Here is an 18,231-nt window from a genome sequence, read left to right as displayed (position 1 = left end):
GTGGAGGGACTTTAGTTTTAAATTCTACTACTATGTAGGTGCCTCCTGAGTTTGCATTAGGAAAAAGCACCTGTTCCTCTCATGATGCTTCCACCTAACTGTTACTTAGTTTGGTTTAAACGCCCAGAAATGTGACCTCGGGTAAGCACTCAGAAACATTTTAAGACTCTTAAACTTTACATTTAAGATTTTTGTATTTCTTGAGTTGAAGCTGCCCCCATTAATTTTCACTTGTTCCCCTCAAAACTATTTACTGAAATGATTGTTATTCCTTTGAAGTGAGAATATTTCCAGGATGGTGTAGTAAATAGTGCGAATGGTTGTGTCTCACATGCTTAGGGCACCTGAAATAGCTAGTTACCTTCCTTTGGAAAAACAACAACTCCCAAATAGCCCACTGTTTGTTTTTTTTTTTAACCAATGCATATCTTCTAATAAAGAGGTGTCAAAACAAAAGTCCTAATTTTTCAAATTGCTTTTAATGTGGCTAAAGTATGGGACAATTTCTCTTGTATTGGTCTCCCTGTTAAAATTAAGTATTCTAGCTAAAGCATTTAATAAACAAAATATATCAACTCAAATCCAACCATCTTCATTTTATTTCACCTAAAATTAAGTATTCTAGCTAAAGCGTTTAATAAACAAAATATATCAACTCAACTCCAACCATCTTCACTTTATTTCATCTTTCTCTCTTTCTCTCTCTCTCTCTCTCTCTCTCTCTCTCTCACACACACACACCCCCCCCACACCACTGCAATCAAAGAAAAATTGTGTACAAAAGCTTGTGTGGCAAACTCCTAATTAATGATGAAAACTCCTTGGAGCCCCGGTGCCGTTTTCCCAATAGACTGCTATTTTAAAAATATTTCTCCTTGAAAACAACAGCATGATTAATGCCACCATTCCTGTTGAAATTACTTATGCAGAAACAACAAAGCACTATGAGCAATTATGAAAAACACTTTATTATGTATAATTTGTACATGCTTCAATTTGTGATGCTTGGGGTGATTTATTTTCCAGGTTGTGATGTCATCTACCAGATTTACCTGATCTAATTTTCATCCTGTCATGCCACCTACAAAAATACAATTTTCAAAGTGAAGTTCTCCTTCTTTATTTAAATAAAAAGTAAAAGCTTTTTATTTGAAAAAGCTTTGAAAAGCTTGTCAGACAGATAAAATAAGAATAGAATACTTTGCACACGTATCAACACCATACAAGGCATTACCCTTCACACAGTAACACCTAATGTGTTCTTTTATTTGGAAACAGCAGGAAAAGAGCCCCCTTTTCCTCAGAGGGAGATGCAAACTTTGCTGCTAAAGCCAAACTCCGGGGATGAAGATGTGGTCCCCTGGGGAGAGTGGGGGCAGGGGGACTTATGGAGAAGGGTGGACGCCTCATAAGCACTTCAGGAGGAAGGAATTGCAGGAGGTTCCTCGGGGACAGTCGCACAGCTTCCCGATCCTAGCTCCTTTTCGCACGGCACACTGCTCTCCCGCGTCACACTGCGAACAATACAATGTGTAGTCACCCTGCACACGCATGCCCATGCTCCCAACAGGCACGTCTCCCCATCAACACAAAGTCTGCCTCATGGGAGAGACAGATGAACCCTACCACCATCACCATGGGTCTAAGTGCAGTCAGGCCTGAAACGAGGAGAGCCTTGTGCTTATAATTTCAGCGAGAGAACATAAAAAGAAAGAAATTTAAATTATTGAACCCCTCTTACTTTCTTCTACCTTTTGTGGGGAAGCTACACTTCCTGGCTCCTTTAATTGCTCATCCAAAAGAAAAAAAAAATCAACAAGACCTTTTTATCTAAGAGATAAACAACAGACAGACATTCTCACACCCCCTGCTCCGTGTACCCTCCTCACTCCAAGAAGATCAAAATGTGTGTGTGTGTGTGTGTGTGTGTGTGTGTGTGCACACGCGCTCTTCAAGGAAGGTGACCAGACCTGAATCAAGATTTTTGACCCTAGAACTTAGATTTTTAAAAACCTGGCAGTGGTCCAGAAGGCAGGAAGAAAATTAGAGGAACAAGCACTCACTGGATTTAAGGGCTCTTCCAACTCAGAGAATTCTTTGTGAGGTGAAAAGAACACATTTTTAGGAAATACTGCTTTCCACAGAAACCCAAGGGCTGATTCCTGGCACAAACTGTTCAATCCTCCGAAATGGTCGATCTACTCTTTAACCTTAGAGCCAAGGGGCAAGGGCTGACGGTGGAAACAAAGGGGAGCCCACAGAATTCTGCAAACCCATTATCTGAATTATTTGCCACATCCTGGAGAGAAGGTTGTGTAAAAGACTCCAGGTGGTGTATTTCCTCTTGGAAAAGCATGGGGAGGGGCGACCCCAAAGCCTTACCATGGGGACTTGGCCATACTTCTTCTCATAAATCGGAATACGTTTACTCTTGAGCTTCTTCAGAACTTCCTGCAGTGCTTCGATCTGCAACACACCGCCCGCAGAGCCCCAAGTTGCCGCCTTGGCTGTGCGCCCAGCCCCGGTGCTCTCTTCCAGCCCTAGTTATAAGGAACCCCGGAGCCACACACACTCCTCCCCTGGACTCCACAAAGAGGGATGTTCAAGGGGTGGAAACTTAGCGAGCGCTGTCCCACGAACTGACCGCAGGTCCAGGAGCCTCGGAGACTCCTGTTGCTCCGAGGAGCCGGGATCAGGGATTCGCTCTACAGATTGTCTGGAGCCCGTGGGCTCAAGACGTTCTTCGGGTAACAGCGGGAGCCGGGAATCTGCGCCCACCTCCCCGGGCCCTGACTTAGGAATGGGGGTGGGGAGGCAGGGAGAGAGGAAGGACGCGCACAAAGGAAGGAACCTCGCGGCAGCTCAGGGGAGTCTGGGGGGGCGGGGATACAGACCAGCTCCTTCTCATGGGAGGCATCCTCCACGGCGGAGTAGATGTCCAGGGCTCGCGGATGGAGCTCGGCGCCCTCCTGGGCTAGGGTGCCCAGCAGAGGTAGCAGCAACAGCAGGGCGGCACCCAGGAGGGGCAGCAGCCGCAGGCGGGGGCTCTCCATGGTGCTGAAATCCGGCGCTACGGGGGCAACCCGCGCTCCCGCCTTTTATAGCGAGCCTGAGCCTGGGCGCAGGGAAGAAGGAGGGGGCGATGAAGGAAGGGGGTGTGGAGGAGGGTCCGGGTCAACCGTCTGTAGGCAGCGCTTCGCCGCCGCTTGACGTCAATGCCCGCTGGGCTCCAGGCGCCCCGGAACGAGGCTCTGCGTACAGATGGGCAAGAGCACGGAAAACAGGGACCCCGCGCCCCCAAGTGCTGTCAGCCCCGTAGCAAGGGACGCTCCCCGAGGGGCCTGAGCTGAAGTCGAGGGGCAAGAGGTGAGGGATGGAGAGCGGGAGGGGACTAGGAAATGGAAAATGCCTTCGAGTCAAGGCACAGACAGAAGAGTCCTTCCCCATCACCTAGCAGCCACAGCGGCACGATCCACCTCCCAGCACCACCGTGCTTCTTATCCCAGCCCCATCGGTGGCAGCAAGAAGACAGTGTTGCCTCCAGGCAGGCGCGTTTGCTGAGCACCTTACGAGGTACTCTGTGGTGGAGAGGAGGCAAATATAGTACGTAAAAGAAAGAGAACGCATGGCCTTTCTCATGCTGGGTTCTTTGGTGGACTCTGTGTGGTAATGAGAAAAGAAGGAAAGCAGAATAACCCCAGTTCAGCGGCGGTGTGGAGAGTGTAGAGAGCCAGATTCTGGTTTCAGTCCTGGCTCTACCACTTACAAGCTGGGTGACTTTGGACAACATAAAGAACATATCTGAGCCTCACCCTTTTCTTTTGTAAAACTGGAATTTTAAAATGTACTTCACAACGTTTTCAGGAGAATGGAATGACAAATTAGGTATGTAAAACCCCTGGCCCTCAGCACAATGAACACCAAGGCTCTCCTTTGAACTCTGAGGCTGACCAGACAAGTGGCTGTGTGTGCAGTATCTCGGCTTTTCCTCAGGGCAAATTCAACCATCCTCAGAACCCCTCCTACCGACTGCTCACCCCTGATATCTAAGAAGCCTAACTAGAAAGAAAGAAAGAAAAAAGGGGTGGGAAAAAATGCAACTTCCTGATTATGGAAATATCTCCAAAGATTAAAAGTCAGTGGTGAGCCAGCTCCTCAGTGACTTGTGAAGACTGTTTTTTCAGAGGTTGGAGTCCCTACAGCCTGAACGCAAATGAAAGTTCCTGTAGGGGAGACAATGTTTTCCTACTTAGACCTACAGGCTTATCCCACCTGCCTGCCCTCCTGGCTTCTTCTCTCACAACACCCTCTTTTTCTCAACTGCTCCTGAATCCATCCACTCTCGTCCATCCCCATTACTACCACCCCAGTCCTGGACAGCTGCCCCCACCTACTTCTTGCCTACCCCCAACTCCCACCTCATCTTCTCTTGCTTTCCTCTAATCCATAAGTCACCCCCAGCCAGAATGTTTTTCCCCTTAAAATACACTAATGGTTTCCCATTACTTCCCATACTAAGCAATGAATCTAAATTCCTTATCCTGACTTACCAAGCACTACATGATCTGTACCCCTGTCCCACCTCATGTCCTACTATTCTGCCCTCTCCACTCCAACCTCAGTAGCCTTCTTTTTGGTCCCTTACCAGGCCAAGCTCATTCCCACTTTGAGGCCTTTACACTTACCTTACCTAGAATGGTATTCCTTCATCTCCAAATAACTGACTATTTCCTGTCATTGAAATCTCAGTTTAAATGTCCTTGACCACCCCATCTAAAGTATCCACTAATTTATTCTCCCACAGATTTATTGTTTACCAGATGCTTTGGGTCATTGGGATAGTTGCATAATATGTGTCTAGTTATTACATTTATCAAGTATTTAACTGTTACTCAAGTGCACACTGGGAAGCAATTCAACAAGTAATATCTCAAAAGAAAAAAAGAAGTAATATCTCCTCTAATAACTGGCACGCATATTAACAGCATCAAAACATTTTCCTTTGGGACAAATGCAACTTGAAAATTAATCTAGCATCTCCCATAGCTCTGCCTTTCACACATACCTTGCAATTCTATACAATAAAACTTCAGTAGCAGCACATATTGCCACTCAAACTTTACAGACACATGTTGGCACTTGTTGCAAAACCCATCTCCAGTGATAAAAGTATATTCTAAGCTTTAGAAGAAAAACAGTCCCAAACAAGATTTTAGCCCATCCTTCTGCAAAGATGGGGATATTCCCAATGTAATACTTCCTCTCAAACTGTGATCTATCCAGACACAAACAATAGCTTTTCCTTTCTGCCACTCCTACTGGAAAAACAGCTCAAAGTTCAAGTCCTGCTGACGTTTGGTTGGTGCTATCCTCTTCATGGAAGGAGGACACCACATTTAGCTGAGGGGTTGGGAAAGGGACCCTTGGACAATCCTGTGAAGCAAGCCACAGGTATCTTGGTCATTTACACGCTGCAATGCTTTTTTCATCTATGAATAGAACGACTTGATAACCTATCTTTAGGGATCATATGGTACAATAAGATTTAGACCATTTTATTCCCAAAGATAACTTATGTAAGTTATAACAAGGGAGGGCACAAAAGCATGAGATGTTCTGCAGTCTGTATACCATGCCCTGGCAGGAGAATTTATGTATTCTTGCTACTTTCTAATGACTCCATTAGAAAGAAAAAAAAACCCCACCTTTGATACCCCCAAGCAAGTAAAGTCATAAGTGGATTTAATCACTACTTCTCATCTCAGATATAGAAATGGGAGTCAAGTCACCTCTCAAAAGAGAAGCAGTGACCAGGATGTGTCTACGGAGATTTACTGTAGACAAATCTCTCAATCACTCCTCCTAAGATAGAGCAGGTCTCCCGTTCTGCTCTTTGAAATAGCTCAAGAAGAGAAATCTCATCAGCAGAGAGCTGAGAAACTAGTGCCAGTAAGATCTACTTATCATGTACTGCTATCTGAATTTAAAAGATTGGAAGAAACTCTTCTGACCATTGTCTGTCTCTTGGAGTTCTAAAATTTTCACTATAAAAAATTAATTAATTAACCCATTAATTGATTTGTGACTTGGCAAGAGAAGAGAGTCTGGCTCTGGTCTAAAAGCCCTAAAAATACAGGGGCTGGTCAGTATTACTAAATGATAACTCTGGAGCCCTAAAGTGGTAAATAATGAGAAGACCATGGAGAAGCAGACACCAAAATGACATTCCAAATTCCAGTACTTCCCTCTCCCTCCTTCTTTCAAATTTTGAATCATTTCTTTTCCTATATGGCCCGCAATAGCACCAGCCTTTTGAATTGTCATATTGCTCAAATGTCAGAATACTTTATTGTCCATTAACGCCCTCTCTACCCCCCACAGCCACGTCTTGCTCAACAGTAAAACTTCCTCAGTTTCATTAACTTTTTTTAAATTAATTAATTAATTTATTTGCTGCATTGGGTCTTTGTTGCTGCGCGCAGGCTTTCTCTAGTTGCGGTTGAGTGGGAGCTACTCTTCATTGTGGTGCTCGGGCTTCTCACTGTGGTGGCTTCTCTTGTTGCGGAGCACAGGCTCTAGGCATGCGGGCTTCAGTAGTTGCAGCACGCAGGCTCAGTAGTTGTGGCTCGCGGGCTCTAGAGCGCAGGCTCAGTAGTTGTGGTGCACGGGCTCAGTGGCTCCGCAGCATGTGGGATCTTCCCGGACCAGGGCTCGAACCCATGTCTCCTGCATTGACAGGCGGATTCTTAACCACTGGACCACCAGGGAAGTCCCTTAAATCCTTAAATATTTGCATTTAAGATTGTTTCTCTTTACCTGTGTTTGCTGCACTTTCCCCCCAAGTTAAACATCATTCTGTCTCTTTTGGTACACATTTATAATCTCTCAGGTGGCACACTTTCATTTCTACATTGTCTGCTCTCCACCCTCCCTGCCTCTGGAAGAGAGATTACTTTCCATTGGCATTCATCCTCTGTTTACTGACTTTCAGTCCAGAGCCTTCCTTCCAAAGGAACTGATGTTCACTCTGTTCTGACTAAACATCTTTATCACTATGTGAAAGAAAATAATCTTTCAGGGAAGGACATTTGGTGTTGGTGCTAAATTAGGAGGTGTTGGAGATGTAGTAGGGAAGAATATGTGCTTTACAGACAGCCTCTGAAGGAATAAAGCAGGGGAAATTAGACAAAGCTTTTCATTAATGTTTTTATGCTTTCAGTTAAAAGGCTTTCAATTTCAAGGTTTTCAATTTTTAAAAATATGAATGCCAATATGTTCACAACACTGCTAAGTACTAGGAGGACTGCTAAGACAATCAAGACAAATTCTTGCCCTTGATCTTTGGATCTGGTCATGCCCACCAATACCCACAATATAACAACTCAGTGAACTTAGGGTCCTAATAGAGAAGGAGAAGCCCAGAAAATTCAGAGATTAATTCCCTCTAAAGATAGGAAGCTTCACAAAAAAATGGCATGTGAGTGGGTCCTAGAGGGTGGGTAGAATTTCAGTGATACCAAACATCCCACTCTGGGGCCTCGGGTACCAGCAGGCTATGTAAATGAAGTCACAGAGGCAAGGACATCTCAGGGAACACTGACCAATCTGGTTTGCTGATGAGTAGGCTACATGGAGAATCTGAGAGGTGGCAACGTGTAATGGGAAACATGACTAAAAAAGGAACTGTAGAGCAGAAAAAGAACATCCAAAGCAGCAATAAATAGTTCCAATTTTGGATCCAATGAACAGGAAACACAAGAATAGATGAACCCAAATAATTCAATTTTTAAAATACTAACACTGAAAGTAAGCTTCTTGACCTGAAAGGTCTAGCTTAAGAAAAGTAGGATATAAGGAGAAATCACTGATGAAGAGATACTTGTCCCAGGACAAAGCAAGCAATCTTTCTCTGGTTTCTTTTGCACAGCACACCTGGAACACAGCAGATGGAGTGCCACACCTAGCCTACACTCCCTGTGCCACATCTATCCCGTTTTCTCCTCTAACTCTTCTGGATCCAGATCTCCTAAGCTTACAGGAAGTATAAGGTTAGCACTAAAGCAGTAGACTAGGATGCCCCAAGAGATGAACTCTATGACTTAACAGTGAGCAATCTGAATCCTTCAATGGCTGCTCGTTGCCTACAGATTCTAGTTAACTTCACAACAATGGTGTCGAAGTTTCTCATGATTTGGTCCTGGCCCATATTTCCAATCTCATTTTTCTCCATTCCCAACAAGTCCCATCAGATACCTTGTATCTTATTTTGCAGGCACACAATACTTATTTCTTAATTTTGCACTGAATTAGAGAAACAGACTAAGTTATGCTAAGTAACAAACAATCAAAAATCTCAGTGACTTGAAAAAAGCAGGTATATTTCTTACTCATGTCATATGTACATCAAGGGTTGACGGAGTGCTGTGTTCATCATGGTCAGTCAAGGACCCAGACTGACAGAACATTCACCATGTCTGATGTTCCTGGTTGTGTTCCAAAGGGAAAAAAGAGCTCTGGACAGTCTTAAACAAGCTATTAAAAGTTTTGGCCCAGAAGTGATATTTCACTTTTGTTTCCAACTCACAATCCTGAACTAGTCACATGGCTCCACCAAGGTAAAAGGGACAAAATAAGAAGTACAGTGTTAAGAGGAACCTAGAATGCATTAATGACTAGCACAAGTTCTCTGCACGTTTGTACCGCTGCCTCTGTCCATGTCCTTCCCTATGAACCACACCTTGAACATCTAAAAAGCTCATGCTTCAAGATACATCTTACCTGAAGTCTTCCTCATCCACTGCTCCATCACACCACCAGGTTTGCCTTGCCTTTGTTTCCACAGAGCTTTGTACATATACTTATTAAAACACCTAGCCTGCATTACATCGTATTATCGTATGTTTCTTTCATTTTCTAGACAAGATCTTTGAGGGCAGAGAATATATCTAGTCACCTATGTATTCTCAGTATGTAGCATGGCACCTGACACAGATAAGGAGGGGACCATTAGTTGCTATGAAATGAAAGATTACCTTTAGACACTAACAAGATGACCATCCAATAAGGTACACATCTATTACAGAATAGCTTCGTCCAAGCAGCTTAAAAGTACTACCAATTTACTATCCAGAAACACCATTGTCACCCTTGTGTGACGGGAAAAAATGTGCCAGAAGGGGTAAACTGATTCACAGTAGTCAACTTCAGAAGTAGGATTTCTGAGGTTCAGACTATGGCCTCTCTCAACATTTCCTCCAATAACTCAGGGCATTTCAGTTGCAAAATGGAAAAATTTTCTCAAATGCAAAACTTGCTTTGTCACTAGGAAGAAGGATATTGTCTCCATGCTCTTCTTATAGATTTCTACTTCATTGCTCTCCCCTCACACTCACCATGGTACAATATGGAAAGAAAACTGGAATAGGATCAATCCTAAAAAAATTCTTATGAAGTTTAAAACCTGTCCCTGATCACCAATCTCCAAATCATGGAGACATGAAGAAATGACTTCTGTGCTGGAGACGGGTTTGGCTTAGACGGCATCTAAGGTCACTTTAACCGTTTCTTTTTTTTATTTATTTATTTATTTATTTTTGTGGTAAGCGGGCCTCTCACTGCTGTGGCCTCTCCCGCTGTGGAGCACAGGCTACGGACGCGCAGGCTCAGCGGCCATGGCTCACGGGCCCAGCCGCTCCGCGGCATGTGGGATCTTCCCGGACGGGGGCACGAACCCACGTCCCCTGCATCGGCAGGCGGACCCTCAACCACTGCGCCACCAGGGAAGCCCTCTAAGGTCACTTTAAAAACGACTAGTCTGGGACTCTTCTATGCCTCCTTCAGAACTCATCAAAGTGAAGTCTATTTCTTTTGACATAAACTATAACCTCAGGAGAAACAGAATACCATCTGGCATGATCCAAAGAGGCAGGGCCTGAGGGCAAAAGTATATTTTATAAGAAGAAAGATTTTCAACAAGTTTCTCCTCTACTTTTTAGAAGCTCTCTGGCCCTGACATTTCTCCACTGCACATCAACAGAAGTTTAATCTGGTTCTGGTTTTAACAGTACATTCATCACATTGGCTTGGCTTACCAGCTAAGTCAGACCCCCCTTCTCCTGTTCTGCAAGCTAGATGTATTGACATTCAGGTCTCTGTTCTTCCCATCAAACTGCCTCTCTAAAGCCAGACTGGCAGCCTCTGAGATGGATGGGCTAGCAAGCATTCCTTAAGCTCCTCCAACATTTGCAGGACATCCACAGGGACTGCGCTTATTACTCAGGAAGGGGAGATTAGAGTGGGCTTTGGAAAGACTGCAATCCAGAGAACGCCAAGCTTGCCCAAGGTAACATGTCAACATTTTCCTCTCCTATAAATGATTGCTGGAAGACAGTTGTTTGAAAACCCAGTTTAACTTTATGAACAGTATTATAGACAAGGAAGGTTCCCATATTTCTATACAAAAGAAGCTTAGAGACTTTAGGGAAGGCAATCCAGTTAGAAAAGTGGGGACAGAGAGGCGTGTCTTAAAGCTGCACTTGCCAGAGAGTTGACTGTTTTAGGGGGATGTTAGAGAGGTGACAGTGAAGATTATGGACGTGCTTAAAAACTTCTCAGCTTTCTTCAGTGCCCCATATTCCCTTAATTTTCCACCCTTCTCTGGAAAAGAGAGCTCTTTTTTTTTTTTTTTGCGTTACGCAGGCCTCTCACTGTTGTGGCCTCTCCCATTGCAGAGCACAGGCTCTGGACGCGCAGGCTCAGCGGCCATGGCTCACAGGCCCAGCCACTCCGCGGCATGTGGGATCTTCCCGGACTGGGGCACGAACCCGTATCCCCTGCATCGGCAGGCGGATTTTCAACCACTGCGCCACCAGGGAAGCCCGAGAGCTCTTTAACAGTACTCTCCTCTCTGAGGCTCTGGGGCCTCTACTCCCATTCATCTGAGGATGTGAGCTATTCCTTCTCTTTTCTGTATATCATGGCAGTCTGTGGCTACCCTTCTCTCTGATGGTATATTATACATTGTGTTCCTGTTCATGATTATTTAGTGCTCCACCCTGAGGTAGGATTATACTTTGGGTCCTGTTCAACTCATACGTGACCACATGACTTGCTTTAGCCAGTGAAATACTAAGCAGAAGTATGATGTGTTGTTTTCATGGGGAAGGTTTAAAGGTCAGTACATACTTGGCCCTGCTCTCTTTTTCCTCTTCCATGACGATTGGCAATGTTCCAAAAAGGAGCGGCTCTGTCAGCCTGGGTTATGGAGAGTTTTGGAGGGAGGAAAATATTGAGCACAGCTACAACCAACGTTCAGTGGACATAGAGTGTGATCAAGCAATAAACTTTTGTAGATATGAGCCACTGAGCCTGGGGGGTTATTTGTTACTGCAGCATAATTTAGCTTAATCTGACCCGCTCAGGTAGACAGACTACCATATCCATCAATACATCTCATAGATAATGTTAGTTATCTATTGCTACATAACAAATTACCTCAAAACTTAGTGGCTTAAAACAATCTATGTTTATTATCTCACCATTTCTGTGAGTCAGGAATGCAGGTGTGGCTCAGCAATGCAGGTGTGTCTTAGCTAGTTCCTTCAGGGTTTGTTATAGGGCTACAATCAAGGTGTCAGCCCAGGGTCTCTCAGAAGGCTGCAATCAGAAGAAGTTGGGGTTGCCGTCATCTCAAGGCTCAACTAGAGTAGGATTCACCTCCAAGATAACTCAGTGGATGTTGGTAAGGTTCACTTCCTCAAAGGCTACTTTACTGTGGCCTCAGTTACTTGCTGACTCTTGACTAGAGGCCACCCTCAATTCTTTCCAGGTAGCCCTCTCCGTCAGAGCAAGCATGCTAGAAGAGCCTGAAAGAGAATGCCAACAAAAGGCCAGGCCCAGTCTCTCCTATGCTAATCACAGAAGTGACATCCCATCATTTTTGCCAAATTCTATTCACTGGGTCCTGCTCACACTCAAGGGCAGGGTATTACATAAAGGTGTGACTATCAAGAGGCAGGGATCATTGGGAACCATGTTAGAAACTATCTACCACAATGACTCTGTCAAAAAAGAAAAAAGAATTGATTAACGTGAATTGTGCAAGAACCTAGGCTTGACTGGTGAGGTAAAGAAGAGAACTGCAGAATTTAACAACTGGGCTCTGAAACCCAAGAAGTCTAAATATCTTGCCTAAGATGTACAGTTAGAAGTCAAGCCAGAACTAAAATTCAGATCTATATTATTTCCACTAGACAGAGATAAGTGAAATATTAAATAGCAAGACAAATTGCATCCAGCTGAAACAGAAGCTAGCCATCAATTGCTAACTGATTGTCAAATAAATCATCTAGACAATGAGTGAATAAGAAGTGCATGGAAGACAAGCTCTTTAGGCTGGAGCAATTCAAAAGGTAGGTCAAGGAAGGATGGAATGTTTGAGCAGAGAAGAGGGGAAAGTGTTCTTGGCAAGGGATTGGTCAAACTGAGGGTTCTTCAGGGAATGCTAGTGTCACTGGAAAAAGTTGCCCCAAGTGATTCTGATAAAACCTGAATGATATAACCCCCTGGTTGAAGAGCACTGCTCAGGGGATTTTTGCATCATCTAGTGAGGTGTCAGGAAGCACGCTTTGCCCTATAAACATCTCCAAGGCCAAATCTTTTCAAGATTCCAATACTCTTTGTTCATAAAACATGAACAGCTCAATAGCTATATAGACTCTACCCAGTATAGATGGGTAGAGTCAAGTCACTGCCGGTTCAGCAAAGACTTCCATGGCCCACTGATCTAATGGGTCATGAACACATCTCAAGGGGCTTTCCAAGAGCTCCTCGCATGCAGAGATAAGCCCCCAAAATATAATAAGTAATTAAACCTTGAAGAAAGACTTATTTATATTCGCCTTGAGCAGATACTATGTTCCCAACTCTGTAGGCAATAAAATTGATAATTTAAGTAACTAGATCCAGGTCCCCAGACAAGTGGGAAGGAAGTTGGACCCAAATCCTCTGAAAAACTAGTGTTTTCTTATTTATACCTTCCTTCCATTTTATTTTATCAACTTGGTCATTTTTGTAAGGGGGTTAAAAAAAAAGAGGGAGCAAAAGAGAAGGAGAAAGTAAAACTTGAATTCTAAAATAATTTTTAAATACAGTAAAAGATAGTGCCTAATGGTCAAGATTCCCCCTTGCTCCCTGAAAAACCAAGTCATTTTCCATTGGAAGCTGAAAAAACAGCAGGTTAAGTCTCCAAGTGCAAGCTTTGACTTTCGAAATGTGAACTGGGACTGGCCATGTTATGACAGAGACCTTAATGTCAAGTACACGAGAGGCCTTAGGGCCTTTTAGCCGTTGGAAGAGCGAAGATCTCAGCCTATGAGGACACAAAACCCCACATGCCTGACTGATGAGGAGAGGGCCCTGCAGAGCCACAGTGACAAGCATTTGTGATGCTTCGTACCCAGATGCAAATGTCGTTTTCTGCCATTTGCACTCTTGGCCAGGATAGTCCTGGATGAAGACATCACTGATGGACATGGCCTTTGCCCAGTGCCCTGCAGTGAGGGTTGGAATGGACGAAAGCTGGAGCTTTGCCCACAGCAGCCACCAGATAACCACAGAGACCAATGTCCTCCAGTGTTTGCTAATGAAATTTCTCCTTAGCGGATGAAAAGGACTTCAAAGAAACCTGTCCAGGGACTTCCCTGGTGGCACAGTGGTTGAGAGTCCGCCTGCCGATGCAGGGGACGCGGGTTCGTGCCCCAGTCTGGGAAGATCCCACATGCCGTGGAGCGGCTGAGCCCATGAGCCATGGCTGCTGAGCCTGCGCGTCCGGAGCCTGTGCTCCGCAACGGGAGAGGCCACAACAGTGAGAGGCCCGCGTACTGCAAAAAAAAAAAAAAAAAGAAACCTGTCCAGTTTATTGTATTTTTTTATTATTATGTTTTATTTCTGAAGCAAGGGTGAATATAAAAGAGCAAGTAGCTTCTAAATGTTTCCTCTTTCCTAGGAATCTTAATATTTGCCATAAGATACTCTTGATATTTGAGCATTTCAAAGGAAGACTTAGAAATAATTCTTTGTTCCTTTCTCATCTTCTCTCTTTCTCCAGAACTCTATAAAACCTTAGCACTGGAGGTGCAAACATAAAAGTCAAAAGAGCCCAATTACACATGAGTAAATCAGGATGAGGTGAATGGGGCTACCCCAGAGGTGCTGGGAAACAGGTAGAAACAGCAACTTTGATGCAAGACTCCATAAGCCCATTTCTCTGACATAGAGACCTGAGGCTGGAGTGCTACTTATGGGCAAGCCCTACATATTTTTCCTAACTTGGCTGCAGATTAGAACCACCCTGGGAGCTTTTCTAGTAATACCTATCTAGCCTCAGACTCTGATTCAATCAGCCTGAGGTAGTGCCCAGGCAAGCACTATTTAAAAGCTCCCCATTCATCTGTGAGTGGACACTTCGGTTGTTTCCATGTCTTGGCTGTTGTGAATAGTGCTGCTATGAACATAGGGGTGCATGTGTCTTTTTGAATTATAGTTCTGTCTAGATATATGCCCAGGAATGGGATCACTGGGTCATACGGTAATTTGATTTTTAGTTTTCTGAGGAACCTCCATACTGTTTTCCATAGTGGCCACACTAACTTACATTCCCACCAACAGTGTAGGAGGGTTCCCTTTTCTCCACACCCCCTCCGACATTTGTTACTCGCAGAATTTTTTTTTTTTTAGTTTGCAAACTTGTGTTTCCAATTTTTTTTTTTTGCAAGACATTTATTGAAGTAAGAGATTTGGGGGTTTTATGTAGATGTTTTAATGATGGTCATTCTGACTGGTGTGAGGTGGGTACCTCACTGTAGTCTTGATTTACATTTCTCTAGTAATTAGTGATGTTGAGCATCTTTTCTTGTACCTGTTGGGCATCTGTATATACAGAATGGATAAACAACAAAGTCCTACTGTATAGCACAGAGAACTATATTCAATATCCTATGAAAAACCATAATAGAAAAGAATATTTTAAAAGTAGATATATACATATATATATATGTATAATTGAATCAGTTTGCTGTACAGCAGTAATGAACACAACACTCTAAATCAACTATACTTCGGTTTAAATAAATAAATAAATACTCCCCAGGTGGAAGCCAGACATATCTCACCCTTTCAATGATCAGATGGCTTTCTTGGTGCATACACTGAACTAGTCTTTGGGTCAATTAGCTTTGTTCTAGCCTTGGGGCTGCAAACTCAGATATCTAAGAGGGCCAGTAAGATAAGGCATGAAGAGGGCCATATGCAAGGCAATAGAGAGTAGTAGAACTTCTGGTTTTTCAATAGATGGAAATTTGGATTTTTACATGAAACTTCCTGATTTTAAAATGTTGACAATTGATTTAACATGAAACTCTTTTAAGGTACACAAGGCAATAGCCTTGGTTCCCCTTCACAGCAGTTCCTACAATGGGTCCTCAGATGATCTGGTTATCTCTTTCTTTCCAGGATAAACTAACAAAATTAAGGAAAGACAGAGCAGGTCTACAGAGCTTGATTGCATGACCTGGTAAACACTGGACCCCAACAATACGGGGAAGAGAGGTGGGTTCTCATTTATACCCTTGTACCTTTAGTTGACATTTAATAAGACTGTGGTTACAGAGAAAGCACAGGAATATCCCCATAGCCAAGAGGGGTACCTCTGAGCCCAAGGCTAACCCTTAGGGTAACCCTAAGCCCAGGCCTTAGACAAGGACATGCCACTGGGTCCAGGACTTCAGAAGAAACTCAACAAGAATAAGATGGGGAATAACTGAACCCCGAAAAGATCACTGTTGAGCCTTTCTGTTAGGATCACCAATAAGAGAGTGTGAGGTATAGGAAAAAGCACAGGCACTGAAGCCAGACACTTACCCACTGTACGGCACTAGACAAACCAAACCATCTACCAGACTCCATATCCACAAAATGGGCATAAAAATACCTCCCCCATAGAGCTGTAATGATGACATAAAATGAATGTAGAGCACTCAGCACAGTGCCTGGCACATAGTAGGCACTCCATAAACTCCTAGTCAGAAAAGGCAACGATTTTCATCCCTTTGTAATCGAATTAAAGCATCTCAGAACACTTACAGTTGGAGAGCTCTTCCAAACACCCAATTTAATTCTAAATTCCTTTTGTTTATCTGCAACAGCTGGCAAACACATGTTCCTTCCACATATGGAACACAGGTAACAAATGTCCCCTCCCTTCACAGCTCTTTTCTCCTTCCAGCATTTTCCCAAGCCTCTAGTGATTCCTGTTGCCCTCTGAATTCTGCTTCCTTCCCACATACCTCAGGTACGTCGCGTATTACTATATCTACTACAGCACCTGCCAATCAGTTCACCAGGATGTGAAAATGCCGCACTTAAGCCGTCTGCATACAGTCTCCCAACAGAATTAACCTTAGGGGTGAGACTGTGTGCTGTTTACCTTTTCATCCTCTTCAGATACAGAAACATCACCCAGGAGACCAAAAACGTCACCCAGGGCACCTTCTCCCAGCCTCTTTCTGCAAAGCCCTATCTTGCCTCCAGCACCCACAGCCAGTTCTGAAATTACATTTTCCATCTTGGTGGGCTTTGCATTCCGCAAAGCAGCTACATTCACTGTTCACAACCTTCCACGAAATCTGTTTACGTACAGTTTAATTTACAAACATGTAGTGACTTCTATCTCCAACCACTCTACTAAGGCCTTGAGGAGGACAGGCTGAACAATACAGAGTCCTTTACCTGAGCTCCCACATTATAGAACAAGTTTTCTTGGGGAGATGACATCCCATCAGTGGTTAGGCAGCTTTTTATTAATACTTCTCTGCTTTGTATCTCTTTACCAAGATATCCACCTCTGATTCCCTGGCCCAGAAGTGGAGTGGGTATGACTATTAACTAATATAACTGATTTTTTGTTGATTTATTTTTATGAAGGTGACACTGGTTTGCAACATTATATAAGTTTCATGCGTACAATGTTATATTTCTATTTCTGTATACACTACAGCATGTTCACCATCAAAAATTTGGTTTCCATCCATCACCATACACTTGAAACCCGTTAGCTATTTTGCCTTCCCCACCCTCCAACTTTTCCCCTCTGGTAACCACTACTCTGTTCTCCATATCTACATGGTTTTTTTTGTTTGGTTTGGCTTATTCATTTATTTTGTTTATTTTCTTTATATTCCACACGAGTGAAACCTTACAGTATTTGTCTTTGTCTGACTTATTTCACTTAGCAAAATACCCTCAAGGTCCATCCATGTTGTGGAAGATGGAAGAGTTCAGCCTTTTTTATGGCTGAGTAATATTCTTTCTATATATACCACATCTTCTTTATCCATTCATCCATTGATGGGCACTTAGGTTGTTCCCACGTCTTGACTATAGTAAATAATGCTACTATGAACACTGGGGTGCATATATCTTTTTGAATTAGCTGTAACTGATTATTTAAAATTAAGAGCTTTCATGTGCAAATAGATCTGGAAGGAGGTCAGGGTATGCTACCCCACAATATGCCACTTTAGCATAAGGATTATTTTGATAAGAATTTGAGCTGAAGGCAATTGAGAATCAATAAACACAGAAAGAGTTCTCTGCCCTTCCCTTATCTGCCTATAAGCAGAAAATAATTTTTTCTTTGTGAAGGTATCCCCCTCTCCTGTACCAGAAAAGGAGAGTGACCCTTATCACCGAAGATAGAGAGACAGCAACGAGTTTTGCAGAAACAAAGCTTACTAAAATAGTCCTCCTCTTCCATTAGTTTCCCCCATGTATTTCCTAGTCACTTCCTTGCAATTTATTGTCCCTTGAAGCTCAAACCCTCTTTCCTTTGTTAAGAAGCGTATATAAGCTCCCAAGTCTAACTGCTTCTTTGAGTTTTCACTTTTTTTCTGTGAAGTCCCATGCATGTAAATATTAATAAAAATTGTGTGTTTTTAATCCTGTTCATCTAGCTAATGTCAGTCAGATTTGCAGGTCCCCAATCACTGAATCTAAGCGGCTGGAGGAAAAGATTTTCCTCCCTAACAATTTCCTTCAAAGCAGACATTCTTGGAGACAGTATACTTACACTCCAAACCTAAACACCTGCACCCCCTTCTTGGAAGATTCATTGTAGTTTAGTTAATAAGCAAACAACTGTTGAGCCCTTATGCATTCAGGGCTGATGGTGGAGAA

General features: G+C 43.4%; 1 protein-coding gene across 1 annotated transcript; it reads right to left on the bottom strand.

The window, feature by feature from the left end:
* Nucleotides 1-1,406: 1,406 nt before the first annotated feature.
* Nucleotides 1,407-3,053, bottom strand: CARTPT (CART prepropeptide). The gene is made up of 3 exons (XM_060146115.1): nt 2,895-3,053; nt 2,383-2,466; nt 1,407-1,514 (listed from the first exon to the last, which is right to left on the bottom strand). Exons 1-3 carry the CDS (start codon nt 3,051-3,053, stop codon nt 1,407-1,409), a joined length of 351 nt encoding a protein of 116 aa, XP_060002098.1.
* Nucleotides 3,054-18,231: the final 15,178 nt, after the last annotated feature.

Source organism: Lagenorhynchus albirostris, chromosome 3, assembly GCF_949774975.1.
Source record: "Lagenorhynchus albirostris chromosome 3, mLagAlb1.1, whole genome shotgun sequence".
NCBI lineage: Eukaryota > Metazoa > Chordata > Mammalia > Artiodactyla > Delphinidae > Lagenorhynchus > Lagenorhynchus albirostris.
Note: the sequence above shows the minus strand (reverse complement) of the source record. Positions and strands in the feature narration are given on the sequence as shown.